Below are 14,571 nucleotides of genomic sequence, written 5' to 3' on the forward strand. Positions count from 1 at the left end.
ATGGTATAAAGCGCTACTATCCATCTAGCTGCCCAAGTCAGAACTCAGGAATGATTCTTTCCTTTCTTTCAACCTAAACGTGAAACCATACACAAACCCCTGTGTCCCTGTCCTTTGAAGTAAAAGGCTTTTGCTTTAGTCTCCCAGGCCTCCCTTGTGTCTCAAAAGGCTGACTCAAGAGTTAATGATTAGGAAATGTGAAGATGTAGAAATAAAGAATAGCTGTTGGGCTGGGAAACTGGTAACAATTTAGACTAAAAATCCACCACACAGTACGGTCACCCAACTCCCAGGTCCCTGAAAGATACAGATAAAGGCCTGACACACATTCCTGAGTTGTCTTTTTTTTTTTTTTTTTTTTTTGCGGTATGCGGGCCTCTCACTGTTGTGGCCTCTCCCGTTGCGGAGCACAGGCTCCGGATGCACAGGCTCAGCGGCCATGGCTCACGGGCCCAGCCGCTCCGCAGCATGTGGGATCTTCCCAGACCGGGGCACGAACCCGTGTCCCCTGCTTCGGCAGGCAGACTCTCAACCACTGCACCACCCGGGAAGCCCTCCTGAGTTGTTTTTAAAGGAAGCAGGCCCCCACCAGATGGAAACTGCTGACCACAAGAACACAGATCCTAGTCTGGTTGAAACCAGAAGGTTGATGATGCTTGGAACTTCACCTTGATGCCAACCAATCAGAGAATTGTGCAACAGCTGATCACACACCCTGCAGCCCCTCCCTCACACTGCCTTTAAAACCCCTTCCCTGAAAGCCGTTGGTGAGTTTGGGTCTTTTGAGCGTGAATTGCCCATTCTCCTTGCTTGGTGCCCTGCAGTAAACACTGTACTTTCCTTCACCACAACCCAGTGTCAGTAGATTGGCTTTACTGTGTGTGGGTGAGCAGACTCAAGTTTGGTTTAGTAACAACCTAATACCCCACCTAATAATAGATTCTGTCAATGCTACCTCCAAAATAAACCCCAGATTTACTGACTTTTCTCCATCTCTACCATCATCACCCTAAAGGTCACCATCATCTTATACCTGAACCTACTACTACAGACTCTCCACTGCCACTCTTGGCTCCCTCTATTCCACCCTCTATTCAGCAGCTACAATGTTCTTCCGTCATATTCTGCATCTCATCACTCTCCTGCTCAAAAATCCTCCAATGGCTTCGCAATGCACTTAATATCACAATTCTTTCCTTGAGCTTCCCTGGTGGCGAAGTGGTTAAGAGTCCGCCTGCCAATGCAGGGGACACGGGTTCGAGCCCTGGTCCGGGAAGATCCCACATGCCACTGAGCAACTAAGCCCGTGTGCCACAACTGCTAAGCCTATGCTCTAGAGCCCACAAGCCACAACTACTGAGCCTGCATGCCACATCTATTGAAGCCCACGTGCCTAGAGCCTGTGCTCCGCAATAGGAGAGGCCGCTGCGATGAGGAGCCTGTGCACCACAATGGGGAGTGGCCCCCACTCACCGCAGCTGGAAAAAGCCCGCATGCAGCAATGAAGACCCAACATAGCCAAAAATAAAAATAAATAAAATAAATAAATAAATAATTTTCTTTTCCTTGACTTGAAAGGCCCTATATCACCTAGATCTTTCCCATTTCTCTAACCTCATTGCATGTCACTCTTCTGTCTTGGTCACTGGCCAAGACACACTGGCTTTCTTTCTATTTTTTAAAATGTACCGAACTCCTTTTTGCCTCATGTTCTTAAAACATGCCATTCCCTAATGTGACTAGTTCCCTTTCATCCTTAAGATTTCAGCTTAAATATCATCTTGTCAAACAGGTCTTTTATAACTACCTTAATAAAAACAGGCCCAATCCCTAATGATCTCTATTCTCAGCACTGTTTATTGCTTTCAAAATAGGGTAAGATCACTGCCAAAAGGATGCTTTCTGTCACATGAAACTTATGGAAAGAACCAGATAATAGAAAAGTGACATTTTTGCTACTTAGAATTTTTTTTTTTAAATGATGAGACTATACTATAGATTGTTTCTCACAGGGGAAATATGACAAGCACACTAGAGGAAAACGGTATCCTAGGGAAAAACAACTTATGTTCTCCCTCACTTTTGGTAAAAGCTACTAATAGGATTAAGTCTTCAAAAGTACCTAGCATTTTTCCCCACCTCAGGGGCTTTGCCCCTGCCATTCCCTCTGCCTAGGAAGGTATTAGGAACCCCAGATAAATGTATGGTCCTGCTTTAGGTCTTCATTTAATGTCATGCAATCAGTGAGGCCTCTGAGACCACCTGATTAAAAACAGCAATGCCCTCTCCCAACACAGTCCTTTCTCATCTTTCCCTGCTTTTTCTCCCACAGCACTCCTCATCGTCATAAGGCACATAATGTATGTTACTTTTATATATACTTATTGTCTGTCTCCCCCACGATAATTTAAGCTGCATAAGGGCAGGAAATTCAGTCTATTTTTTTTTACTACTTTATCTCCAGTATGGATTCAATAATTATCTGTTCAATGAATTAACACTAAAATGACACCCATAAAAGATGAACCAAGTTACAGCAGGAATGTGATGGTTAATTTTATGCATCAACTTGACTGGCCACAGATGCCCAGATTAAACATTATTCCTGGGTGTGCCTGTGAGGGTGTTTGGGGATGAGATTAGCATATGGCTATGTGTCATTTCAGTAGACTGCCCACCCCAGTGTGAGTGGACATCGTCCAATCAGTTGAGAACCTGAAGAGAACAAAAGGAAAGGCAGAGGAAATAGGAATCTGCCCCCCTTTTTTCTGCCCCATTGCTTGAGCTGAGACATCTCATCTTTTCCTACCATTGAACTGGGATTTACACCAGCAGCATCCTTGGTTCTCAGGCCTTGAAACTCAGAGTGAATTACACCGCTGACCTTCCTGAGTCTTCAGCTTGCAGAGGGCAGATTGTGGGACTTGTAAGACTCCAAAATCACATGACCCAGTTCCTCATAATAAATCTGTGTGTGTGTGTGTGTGTGTGTGTGTGTGTGTGTGTGTGTGTATTCATTCTATTTCTCTGGAGAATCTTGACTAATAAAAGGAGTAAGTATGTAAGAAGAGTGGCAGGAAGGTCAACACCAAGCACAAGATGAGGTTTATTTAAAAAAAAAAAAAAGGGAGGAAAAACAAAACGAGCTTTATAAACCATGTTTGGTAAAGAAAGAACGAACGCATGGAGAACATTATTGGGAAAGATGGTTATCATATTAAGAGATGACAGAGAGAAAGCTAAACTATCCAACTTCTGTTTAGTTTCCATTTTCTTCAACAAGAGAATGATTTTCAAAGAAGCAAGTGTGAAAACTTAGCTAAAATAAAAATGACATATTCAGACATAACAGTAGGTACTTTGCTTTAAATTAATGCAAGTCTTCAGACAAAGGAAAATTACTTCAGAGGACACTAAAAGAACTTAAAGATAGGATTACAAAACCAATGCCAATAATCTTATGAAACAATGGAAAATGAGAGAGGTGCCTGAGGTCAGCAGACAGGCAAATGTTTCAACCTAAAAATATGAATGGATTTTATCAACTGGTAAGCCTGACGTCAATCTTTAGCAAAGTTTTAGAATGTTTTTAAGCATTCACAAAGTAAAACAATAATTAGTAGAAATCAGCATAAATTTTAAAATACTTACAGCATCAAAGAGACCATGTTTCTTTTTATGACAGTATTAAGGTACTGGATACCAAAAAAGTGGTTTATCTTAATGTAACGATAAAGATCTCCTTCTGGGTGTCTATAAGCTGGATAAGTGTAGTTAGGCACACTCAACAGTTTCTAAAATGTCTGGGAACAAACTATGACAGTTTTCATTCTATTACCCACCACATTCAACCAAATGCTAAGTCCTAGCAAGTCTACATCTCAAATATTTCTCAAAACCGTCCACTTCTCTCTACCTTCAAGACTGCCCTGTAGTCTGAAAAATTCATCTGCTACCTAACCACTGGAATGGACTCGTACTTGGCCTTTTAATTCCATATTTGTTCCCTTCTAATTCATTAACCATACAGTAGCCAGAGATAACTTAAAAAAGAACATCTGATTCCTTTATATCCCTGCTTATAATCTTTCAGCAGTCCCCTATCTACCTCGCCTCACTCCCTGGAGATTAAGTTCAATATCACTAAAATGTCCTATCAGACCCTGAATAGATAGGGTCCTCTATCCAATTTGCAGTGTTATCTACTTGCCACTCTCAATCACCGTGCTCCAGTCAGAATAGCCTTCTGGAGCCTTATAAAGAAAACTGAGGCCTTGGAGAACCTCTGACTAAACACAGAAGAACCACAGGAGGCTTGAAGGGGGAAGTCCAAGTAAAATGGCTTTAAAGGTTTGCTTAAAGGAAGTAAAAGTACCCCTTAAATAAAATATTGATTTTGAAAAAAAAAAAAGAATAGCCTTCTTAGAGCCCCTAGAATTTATTAAGCTCTTTTCTCCTTCTCAGCCTAACCTACATCATTCCCTGTGCCTGGAACACTTTCATCCCAACCACACTGCTCTCTATCCCTTCCTCTATAACTCAAGACACAAATGTAATAATTATTTAAAGGCTATCTGTTTAATGTCTGCCTCCCCCACCAGAATGTGAACTCTGAGGGAAGGAACCGTGGCTGTCATACTCACCCCAGCGCCCCCTATGCCTAGCACAGTGCCTGGCATGTGGCAGGTTCTTATAATTGGCTAATCCATACGATCAGGATCTGGGCATAACTCTTGTATAATGATTGTCCTTTCCAAGACTTGATTAAATAACAGAGTATAAAGTCTGTGAAGAATATAAATCTGTGAGCAATATTTGTAGCGCTAGATTAAAGAATGAAAATTTCTATAAACTCAAAGTGGGGCAGGGGTGAGAGCAGAGGAAACAAGACTGACCATATACTGATAACTGCTGAGATGGGTGATAGGTGTGTGGATACTAATTACACTATTTTCTTTGCTCTTATTTATACAATGTGATCCCAGTGTTCTCATGACTGATAAACATCTGAGTTTTTCTAAAGAAAGGAAGCTTACCAAATAGTGACCTTTCACTGAGACAAAAGGTTCAAGAAGAATACTTATGCTTCCTATTGACAGTTCTACTTAGTAATCTCCTTCCACACATTAGAACAGTACTGACACTGTGATAACAGCACAGAAATGGAAGCTTCAAGATACAGAGTTAAGTCCAAAAATCTCTTGTCTTTCTGTTTTAGTAGTCTTTCTATGACACATTTATTTTTACAAAGTTATCTATTGCCTTTTACCTAAGTCCTGCTTGAAAGGACCAGGGAGGAAGAGAGGGAAAGAGGGAGAGGTAGAGAGAGAGAGAGAGAGAGAGAAATAAACAATAATTATTCTTCCAGGAAATCCTCTGGAATCAAGAATATCTAGTCACCAGAATTCAGGTGTAAGTGATTACCACTGTACAGTCTTTGAATCTGAGTCTTGTGAGGTATCATCACCTTGACATTTATAAGGAAACTCCATCTCAGAAGAGTGATCTGCCATGGCCACACAACCAATAGGAGATAAGCAAAGAAAGATCAATGCTCCTTTGGAGCATATGTTAATGACCCAATGCTCCTTCTCGGACCAAGAGATTCTCAGTCCATTACTTACACTACTATATTGCAACTGATAAAAACAAAGCAATGCAATCATAACCCAACTGTCTCTATCATATAAGCCTGTGAGAACCATTGCGTTTCTTTTGCATCACCCACCAAACAGAAGAATTTTCAAAATGCTATGACTTATCATAAAATTCACCTTAAGCTAACCACTATTTCCTCTTAAAAAACAGTTTTAAGTTAAAATGGTACACTACCAAATAACTGATTTCTCTAAAAAATTACTTAGCTCAAAAGGATTAACCATACTTTATAAACAATGTAAATTTTCAATATTTAGCAGTGAAAACTTGCATTTATTTGAAGGTCTATGGAATTTATTTGATGCCATCTTTTCTTTTTTAGTATACTCAGAAAATCAACGCTGAAAACTAAGTCATATATTATGTTAAAAATATTTTTTAGAGATTTCCTCAAATCTCTAGCTTATAAGAAAAACCTCCTGACATTTAATAGAAAATAGCCTGCAAATATAGTGACAAGTGCCTCATAAATAAGAAAAATGTTACTTTCTTCTCTTTTTTTGTGGTCATTACCTTTGTTTCACAAGGTGGTTAAATACTTTTATATCTAAAATGAAAACCCATAAAAAACACTGAAAGGCACAGTATGTCTTAAATGAGCTTTCTTGGTTTCAAAAGCTTTTCTTATTTCTCTTTCACAGAGATCTGAAAAATTAAAATTAGCATTTGAAAGTATTCAAAAATTGTTTAAATCGTTTAGTTGCTATGCTGTACAGGTGCAGTTCTGAATGAAATAAATTTACCATCTGCTTTTTCTCAATTCTGACCAGTTTACAATTACACTAACCGACAGGTGAAATGTCTTTGCCCTAACAAACCTGTAAGACTTTCTTTTGGATGGAAAAATTCTTAAACATAAAATCCACTTCCATAATTAAAAATTTTAAAGGTACTTCCTCTATTTTATCTAATATTAATCTATTTATAAAAAGCTGTTAACAGTATTTCCTTGTTGTACTACATAGGATTAAAATAAAGGAGTCACTCGGTCAGTATTTATTTTGTTCATTCTATGCCTAAGAATATACTAGGTGCTGGGGATACAGAAAATGCATGATACACTCTAACCAAGAGAAATTTATATTCTAGCAGAATACATAAACCATAACTATACCAGAGAGTGAATTATGAGAGCAAGAATGCATATGAATGGACAAGGAGCCATGAGAGCATGAAAATATAAATAGTTCTGCCTCCACTTGGCTGTAGCTTCACAAAAACAGGATTCATGTTTGTTCTATCACTGCTGGATGATCACTAGCTCCTAGCATAGTGTCAGGCACATATTAGATGTTCAATAAATAGTTTGTTGGCTAAAAAAAAATGAAACAGGGAAGTTTTCACTTAGAGGGTGACAAGACAGATGAGCATTAAAACATTAAGTAAGAATTAAATAGACAAAAAGGGAGGGAAAGGTTACTCTAGGCAGAAGGAACAGAATGAACTACTATACCCACCTTTCACCAATTTACCTTAATGTAGGTAACATTCAACATTTTACCCCACAATATATTTTCTACAAACAACCTCTACCCAGCCAAAGATTTTCTAAATGTATATTTCAATTTTAAAAAGTAGAAAATAAACTATCAAGGTCCCCACTGGATACCACATGTAGGATTTTGAGTGTGTAAACTTAACCATTAGCAGTACCAATAAAACCAAACATAATAGCTACAAAAATAATTTATAGCTAAAAGAAGGAACAAAATATATTTTAACCACATACCATTTTAAGTTGGATTTAATGAAACTCAATTTGAAAAGTAATTTAATAAAAGTTAAATTAATAAAAATAACTTTAAAATAGTCATATATCTAAGCAAGAATATAAGCTAAGACAAAAACAGGAAAAAAGGAATTTTATAAAACAATATTTTTTTATATAAAAAAATAGCAATGAAGGCAGTTATTAGACTAAGTCTGATACGTTAAGTTATACCAAGTTCTGAATGTGTGACACTGTGAGTCATGCTTTAGATCAATGATAAATACAAGCTGTTGGTTTAATCAACCTTCTATAGGCTGGCAAATGTTTTCTAAAAGGGTTAGAGAGTAAATATTTTAAGCTGTGGGCCACATGGTCTCTTTCACAACTATTTTTTTTGACTTTTTTTTTTAGCATCTTTATTGGAGTATAATTGCTTTACATTGTTGTGTTAGCTGCTGCTGTATAACAAAGTGAATCAGCCATACATATACATATATCCCCATATCCCCTCCCTTTTGCGTCTCTATCCCACCCCTCTAGGTGGTCACAAAGCATGAGTTGATCTCCCTGTGCTAATTGGCTGCTTCCCACTAGCTATTTTACATTTAGTAGTATATGTATGTCCATGCCACTCTCTCACTGTTTGTAGATTTTTTTTTTTTTTTTTGCGGTACGCGGGCCTCTCACTGCTGTGGCCTCTCCCGCTGCGGAGCACAGGCTCTGGACACGCAGGCCCAGCGACCGCTCTGCAGCATGTGGGATCCTCCCGGACCGGGGCACGAACCCACGTCCCCTGCAGCGGCAGGCGGACTCTCAAACACTGCACCACCAGGGAAGCCCATGTTTGTAGATTTTTTGATGATGGCCATTCTGATTGGTGTGACGTGATACCTTATTGTAGTTTTGATTTGCATTTCTCTTATGATTAGTGATGTTGAGTACCCTTTCATGTGTTTGTTGGCAATCTGTATATCTTCTTTGGAGAAATGTCTATTTAGGTCTTCTGCCCATTTTTGGATTGGGTTGTTTGTTTTTTTGATCACAACTATTTAACTCAGCTGTTGTAGCATGAAAGTAGCCACAGATGTTACATAAATGAATTGTGGCAGGTTCTAATAAATCTTTATTTACAAAAACAGGTGGCTGGCTCATGACCACACTTTTTGTTTGTTTGTGGTTTTTTTTTTTGCAGTACGCGGGCCTCTCACTGCCATGGCCTCTCCCGCTGTGGAGCACAGGTTCCGGACGTGCAGGCTCAGCGGCCATGGCTCACGGGCCCAGCCGCTCCGCGGCATGTGGGATCTTCCCGGACCAGGGCACAAACTCGTGTCCCCTGCATCGGCAGGCAGGACCACACTTTTTGCCAACCCCTGTTCTCGTGTCTCAAAGTGACTTCTCAATAATTCTTTTTATCGAGACAGCTTTACTTCCTTTCAAACACTTTCACATAAACTGTATTAGTGTTTCGTTAAAGCTTCTAAAAACATTTATAGGAAACCACAGCAGAAATTCTCTTATTTTACAGATAAAGAAACTGAAGCTAAAAGGGATTGAGTGACTTGCCCTAAGGAGCTACCAGAAGAGCTGAGTCTAAAAACCACACCTTTGTTATTTCCACAACTCTTACCCATCACCCTCCATAACTAATCCTCTAATGCCCCAACTGAAACAGTTCAATCATTTTTAGAATCCTCTGCTGACTCCCTGGGCTCTCTATAGCTGACTCACCATGCTCACAATAGATTTCAAGAACATCTACTTAAAAGTTCATCTAAATTATTTACTTAAATTCTGAAGACAAATTACTCTCAGATCTCTTCTCTCTTTAGAACATTCCTGTCTTCTTCCCTTTAAGCAATCCTTTTATTCACAAGCCTCCTAAAATGTCACTTCACCTACAAATAGCCAGCCAGGAAAAGGAAAACGTACACCTTCCTAAGGGGTTGTAAACTCTTTTCATCACTTAATAAGAATATGTGTACTCAGTAATATAAATGAAGTGAAAGGCCTGGTGCCTTCCTTTTGCAAACCTTACAACCTAATTGAGAAATATCAGAGGTACAAATATGAAACTAAGGAGCAACTCCATGTAACTTGGGTCAAATCTAAGAAACTTAAAAGAAATGTGAAAATTTAATTTACAGGACACACTGTCATAAAATACGTACCTTTTGTACTAATGAAGTCACAGATAATGCCCTGTATTTTGCATAATGAAAGTTTAATAAATACTAAATAACTACAGACAACTCTGTGAGATGGTTAATGATATAGTCCAAAAGATAAAACTGTATCACATTTTTTAAATTTTTTTTTAAGGGGAAAAGGGGGGTCTTCTCTTATTCTAGTTGTTGCTATGAAAGAGCAGCTTATATTGTACCAACTCCTTGTCCAAAAACAACTATTGAAGATGGACGAAATACAGACAGTCCTTGCTTTGCACAGTAGTGCAGGACTGGAAAAATTACCATGTAACATAAAACCATGCAAAGTGATCTTAATAGTTAATGGGAAATTTTATGATTGTTTTGTGATCTTTTAGAAAATTGTCAAAATATTAAAAACTCTGATGGTTATAAATGTACAGGAAAATGAAAAAAGTAAATAAAACTAATATTTATTTAGTACTGTGTTTAACAGTACACTAATTAAAGCATTAGAAACATGGAGAATTAAAGTGCTTTATTTGTAAAAATCTTAAACACAGTTTGAATAGTGCCTGCTTTCTTACAAGCAAGCATCTTTCCTAAACTTTGGCAAATTATCATACTCCTTTCTAAGTTTGGATCAACTTCAAACATGTTACTTGCACTTTCAACACCATGAGATATCCCTGTTCCTTTAATGTGATATTTTTGCCAGTGTCACTCCCTCTGGGATAACTGCATCCTTTTCATCACAACCACTTCCCTCATTTGTGTGGAAGAGTTTGCCTTCACTAAGCTCCTGGGGCTGCATATCTAAAGTCTCTCAAATGGTGGTAGTGTCAACAGCCCCACAGTTAGCTATGTCTTCTATAATTCCACTACCTTCTATTCAAATTTCACTTCCAGCATTATCATTTTTTGTTTCTTTGCTACACTTTCATCTTTCTTGGCTAATTCCCTCTTTCAATTATCCAGTTTTACAAAATGTTATGTGGGCTTATCAATGGACACAAGGGGGCAACACAACTGCATGCTTTGCTGTCTGTGAGTGAATTAAATAACAGCGGCATAACGACGATTCACTGACAGACACTCAAAGAAAGTGACCGGTCACTGATCATGACATGTATCTGTTGTTACATAATGACTGAACCGAAGAGCTCACTCTTACGTAATTGTACTTTATGTGATTATTCACAGTTAATACACACAAATGAAATTTGAGCCACATTGTTGGGGAACTGGCATTATTTAACTAAAGCATGTTAACTGAAATTCATGCATATTTGACCCATGCAAAGTGAGAACTGCCTGCATACAGAACTGTGTGTAGGCACTGGAAGGCAATCAGTGCAGGCAAGATTAAGGAACTATGATGGCTAAGAGAAGAAGAATATATCAGTAAATTGCAGATTCCCCTCAGCTTTTTCCTTGAGTGTATTTTCTAAATCCCAGCCAGGAGAGAGAGAATCTGAGCACAAAGCAAGGCTTCCTGTTCTGAGAAAGCAGAGACTAGAGATTGTGCCCTACCCAGGTGGAGGTATTTTGGTACATACACAGGGTATTCAGTTGCAATTCCAGAAGGATCGTGACTAGGACTAAGGGCACTTTTTCCAGAAGCTAAACACAGGAAGTTTATACTGTCTTATATTAGGGGCAAAGCAATCTGTCTAATGCTAGGGAATCCAGGAAGTGAGGGATGCTAGAAGGGTACAATGTAAGAAAGGTATGACCAAAGGTGGCTTCTTTGTGAAATTCTGTGCACAGAGGCTGGAATTTAAACTTGTATCACCAACCCTAAGATGTACCAATTACTCACAGGATTACAGTTACTTCATACTTCATAAAGCGGTATTATGAAATTAAACACTGTTATATTTACCATTTTGTAAACCCATCCAGAGTTGCTTGTGATCTTTTTTCTGCATTTCATTGATTACTTGACTTTTGTGCTTTAAAGCATCTGCTTCTTTCACACAAGACATAAAATGAGCTTCAATTACATCCTTAGATGGACAGTGCAGAAGGTCCTTTTCTGGAAAACTCTATCAAAGGAAGAAAAAATACACATATAAAACAGGTACACACATTACAAAATTAGCTCTTCAAAGATCTGTTATCTCCTGCAATTTTCCAATATTTTAAGCAAACCACCTCTTACCTTTGCAATAAAGAGACTTTAGTATAACTCCAAATACTTTTTTAAATTAACTTAAAAATCTTTAGCTGTCTGGCATATTCTGCACTTTTTCCAAATAATCCTTATGTGATATGGTATGCATTTATACAACATGAAAAAAGATATGAAAGAACAAGAATTTTAAAAATAGCTTTTTGACTGGCCATACCTAGTATTGTCAAGAATGTGGATGGAAATGTAAAATGGTACAAACACTGTGGAAAACAGTTTCGTAGTTTCTTCTAAAAAAGCAGACACCTACCATCTGATCCTGTCATTCTACAACTAGGTATTTACTTAAGAGGAATAAAAGCATATGTCTACACAAAGATTTGTACATGAATGTTCACAGCAGCTTTATTTGTAGCAGTAAAAACACAGGAAGCAACCTAAGTGTCAACAGGTAAACAAATATATAAACTGCAGTATAAACTTATCAAAGTGTACACTTTTAACATGCATAGTTTCCTTTAGGTCAATTAGAGCTTAACAAAGGTGTTAAAATGTAAGGTCAAATAGCTAAACTTACATTCTTTACCTTCACTGAATCTTTTAGGCAGTTGAGGCAATGATCATTGGATAAATAAGCAGTAATGTAAATGAGATGACATGTACTTTTCACCGAAAAAAAAGAAAGATATTAACAATAATAGCTAACTGAACGCTTACTATGTGACAAACATTGTACTAAGACTTTAATATGGATTAAATCATTTAATTTTCCTAACATCTCTTGAGGTAAACACTATTGTTATTGCTATTTTACAGATAAAAAATATATAAATAAAGCTCTGGGAGTGGATGGAATTGTACAGCTTGCTAGTGGTGGAGCTAGAATTAGTCTGACTCAACAGTCCCAGCTCTTAAACCACCATGCAATACCACTTCCTCCCTAAGACCTAAATACGTACTTAATGATTCTATTTGAACATTATCTTACCAAAAAAAGACATTGTTCTGTAAGTCCTTTAATAAAAATGGAGTCAAATAATAATGGTAGAAAATAGCATTAGTTATAGCCTACTCATGTTATTAATAGACAACATTCAATTATCCAAGTCATGGAAAGCTCCTGAATGATTAGGAAATTTACCATAGATGCCCTCCTACCAAAGGAAAAGGCACTTGACTACCTATGGCTATCTCCTAAAGCATATTTTTTAAACGCAAATAATCAGTCACACCTCCTTCTATTTTCATAGAATCCAGTCTCACAGTTTCTGCTGAGTAAACGGTAAGCCACTATATAACTACCTGCTAGTCACAGTTGCCTAGAGCAGAAGGAAACAGCTGAAACAATCAAATTGTCTCTCCAGGTACAAATGGATTCCAGTTTCATGGTGCTCTTGAACTAGAAGTCCATAAAGAAGTAAGATGGATACTTTCAAACAGGCACACAAAGGCAAAGAATAGGAGAAAATATAAAATGTCTTAAGAATGAAAAGGCAAAAGGAGAGTATGAGGGACAGATAAAACTAAAAGATGAGAGAGGATATGGACAGCAGAGAGAGTGTCCCTGCCTTAAGCAACTTTACAATCAGCTGTATTTGCTTTGAATCAGCTAGACTGAAGGGATTTGCCCTGGATTCCTGACCAGGACAAAGAATTAAGTGTACATCATATCAATTCTATTACAGTCAAATGGATTAGCAATATGATAATGATTAGCATTATGATTTAAGAAAATTTCAATTTTGTTATACTTGATCTATAAAATTAGAAGGGCTTTTTCAGACCAATGCTTTCTTTATTTTTTACTTTTTTAGGCATGCAGCATGTGGGATCTTTGCTCCCCAACCAACCAGGGATACAACCTGAACCCCCTGCAGTGGAAGGGCGGAGTCTTAGCCACTGGACCACCAGGGAAGTCTAGAAGGGCTTTTTCAGTTGTTGTACAGTAGTCCCCAACCTTTTCGGCACCAGGGACCGGTTTTTCCCGGGAAGGGATTTGGGCGGGCAGGCGGGGGAGGTTCAGGGGGTAACGAAGCTTCGCTCGCTTGCCTGCCACTCACCTCCTGCTGTGCGGCCTGGTTCCTAACAGGCTGGGGATCCCTGTTGTACAGTTCACTACACTGCTAATTATCCACTTCAGTTATGAATGAGTGGCAGAAAATATAAAAGTTCATATTCCAAAGAAAATATTGTCTTCATGTACTTTAATTTATGACCTATTTAAGCTTAAATACCGTTAGAATTTCTTAAAATTGTATACAAGCTGATTATGAAAAAAAGGAGTTAGGATCTCTCAAACCACTGGTTTGAAAAATCAGGAGGAAAAAAATCCCGCCATTTTTTAGTGTTGCATCAGCATAGGCTGCTATTTCCTTCAATGGCTCTTGTAACCAGAGAAGGTACTGAGGTTTTCCTTTTCCCAGACTTCCACTGCTTTGCAGGTTTCTAAACTTAACCAATGCCGACACCTATAACTGATAGCTGACAATTCCAAATGCCTAGTCTTTATAGCAAAAGAGGGAGTCTGTTAAGAGAGTGCATGTTTATACACCTACCCTTCAACAGAGAATGCCCTATCTCCAGATGAACTCTTTAATGAAATGAACTCAGGGGAAGCATGAGAGCAGTAACAGAAAAACGGAGATACATGCTTAGGCAGCCATAGCAGTTGAATTAATTGTGGCAATGAATACAGTGTCAGATGTCTCAGCCAAAGCCACCACAGCTGCTACTCATGAAATGCTCTTCTTCCCATGATTAGCTTGGGCTGGGGTGGGAAATCTTTTTTTTGAAAGCTTCACAATAAAATTACAAGCAGAATCTTGATTTGCTACATTATATTTCTAAATCTCTTCTCATATACATGAGCAGTTGTGTTTAAGTGCATATCTTTTCAGTCCAAATTCTTGCAAATAAAGGCAGCG

The 14,571-nt window shown here is 38.2% G+C and overlaps 1 protein-coding gene across 7 annotated transcripts in view; it reads right to left on the reverse strand.

Annotated features, from left to right (window-relative positions):
• Positions 1-14,571, reverse strand: part of ATG5 (autophagy related 5) — a 119,889-nt gene that overhangs the window by 68,208 nt on the left and 37,110 nt on the right. For all 7 annotated transcript variants that reach the window (XM_079939929.1, XM_079939931.1, XM_079939930.1 and 4 more), the window contains one exon: positions 11,399-11,561. In XM_079939929.1, the coding sequence (XP_079796055.1) occupies positions 11,399-11,561 (163 nt within the window). The remainder of the gene's footprint in view (positions 1-11,398; positions 11,562-14,571) is intronic.

Source organism: Stenella coeruleoalba, assembly GCF_951394435.1.
Source record: "Stenella coeruleoalba genome assembly, chromosome: 12".
NCBI lineage: Eukaryota > Metazoa > Chordata > Mammalia > Artiodactyla > Delphinidae > Stenella > Stenella coeruleoalba.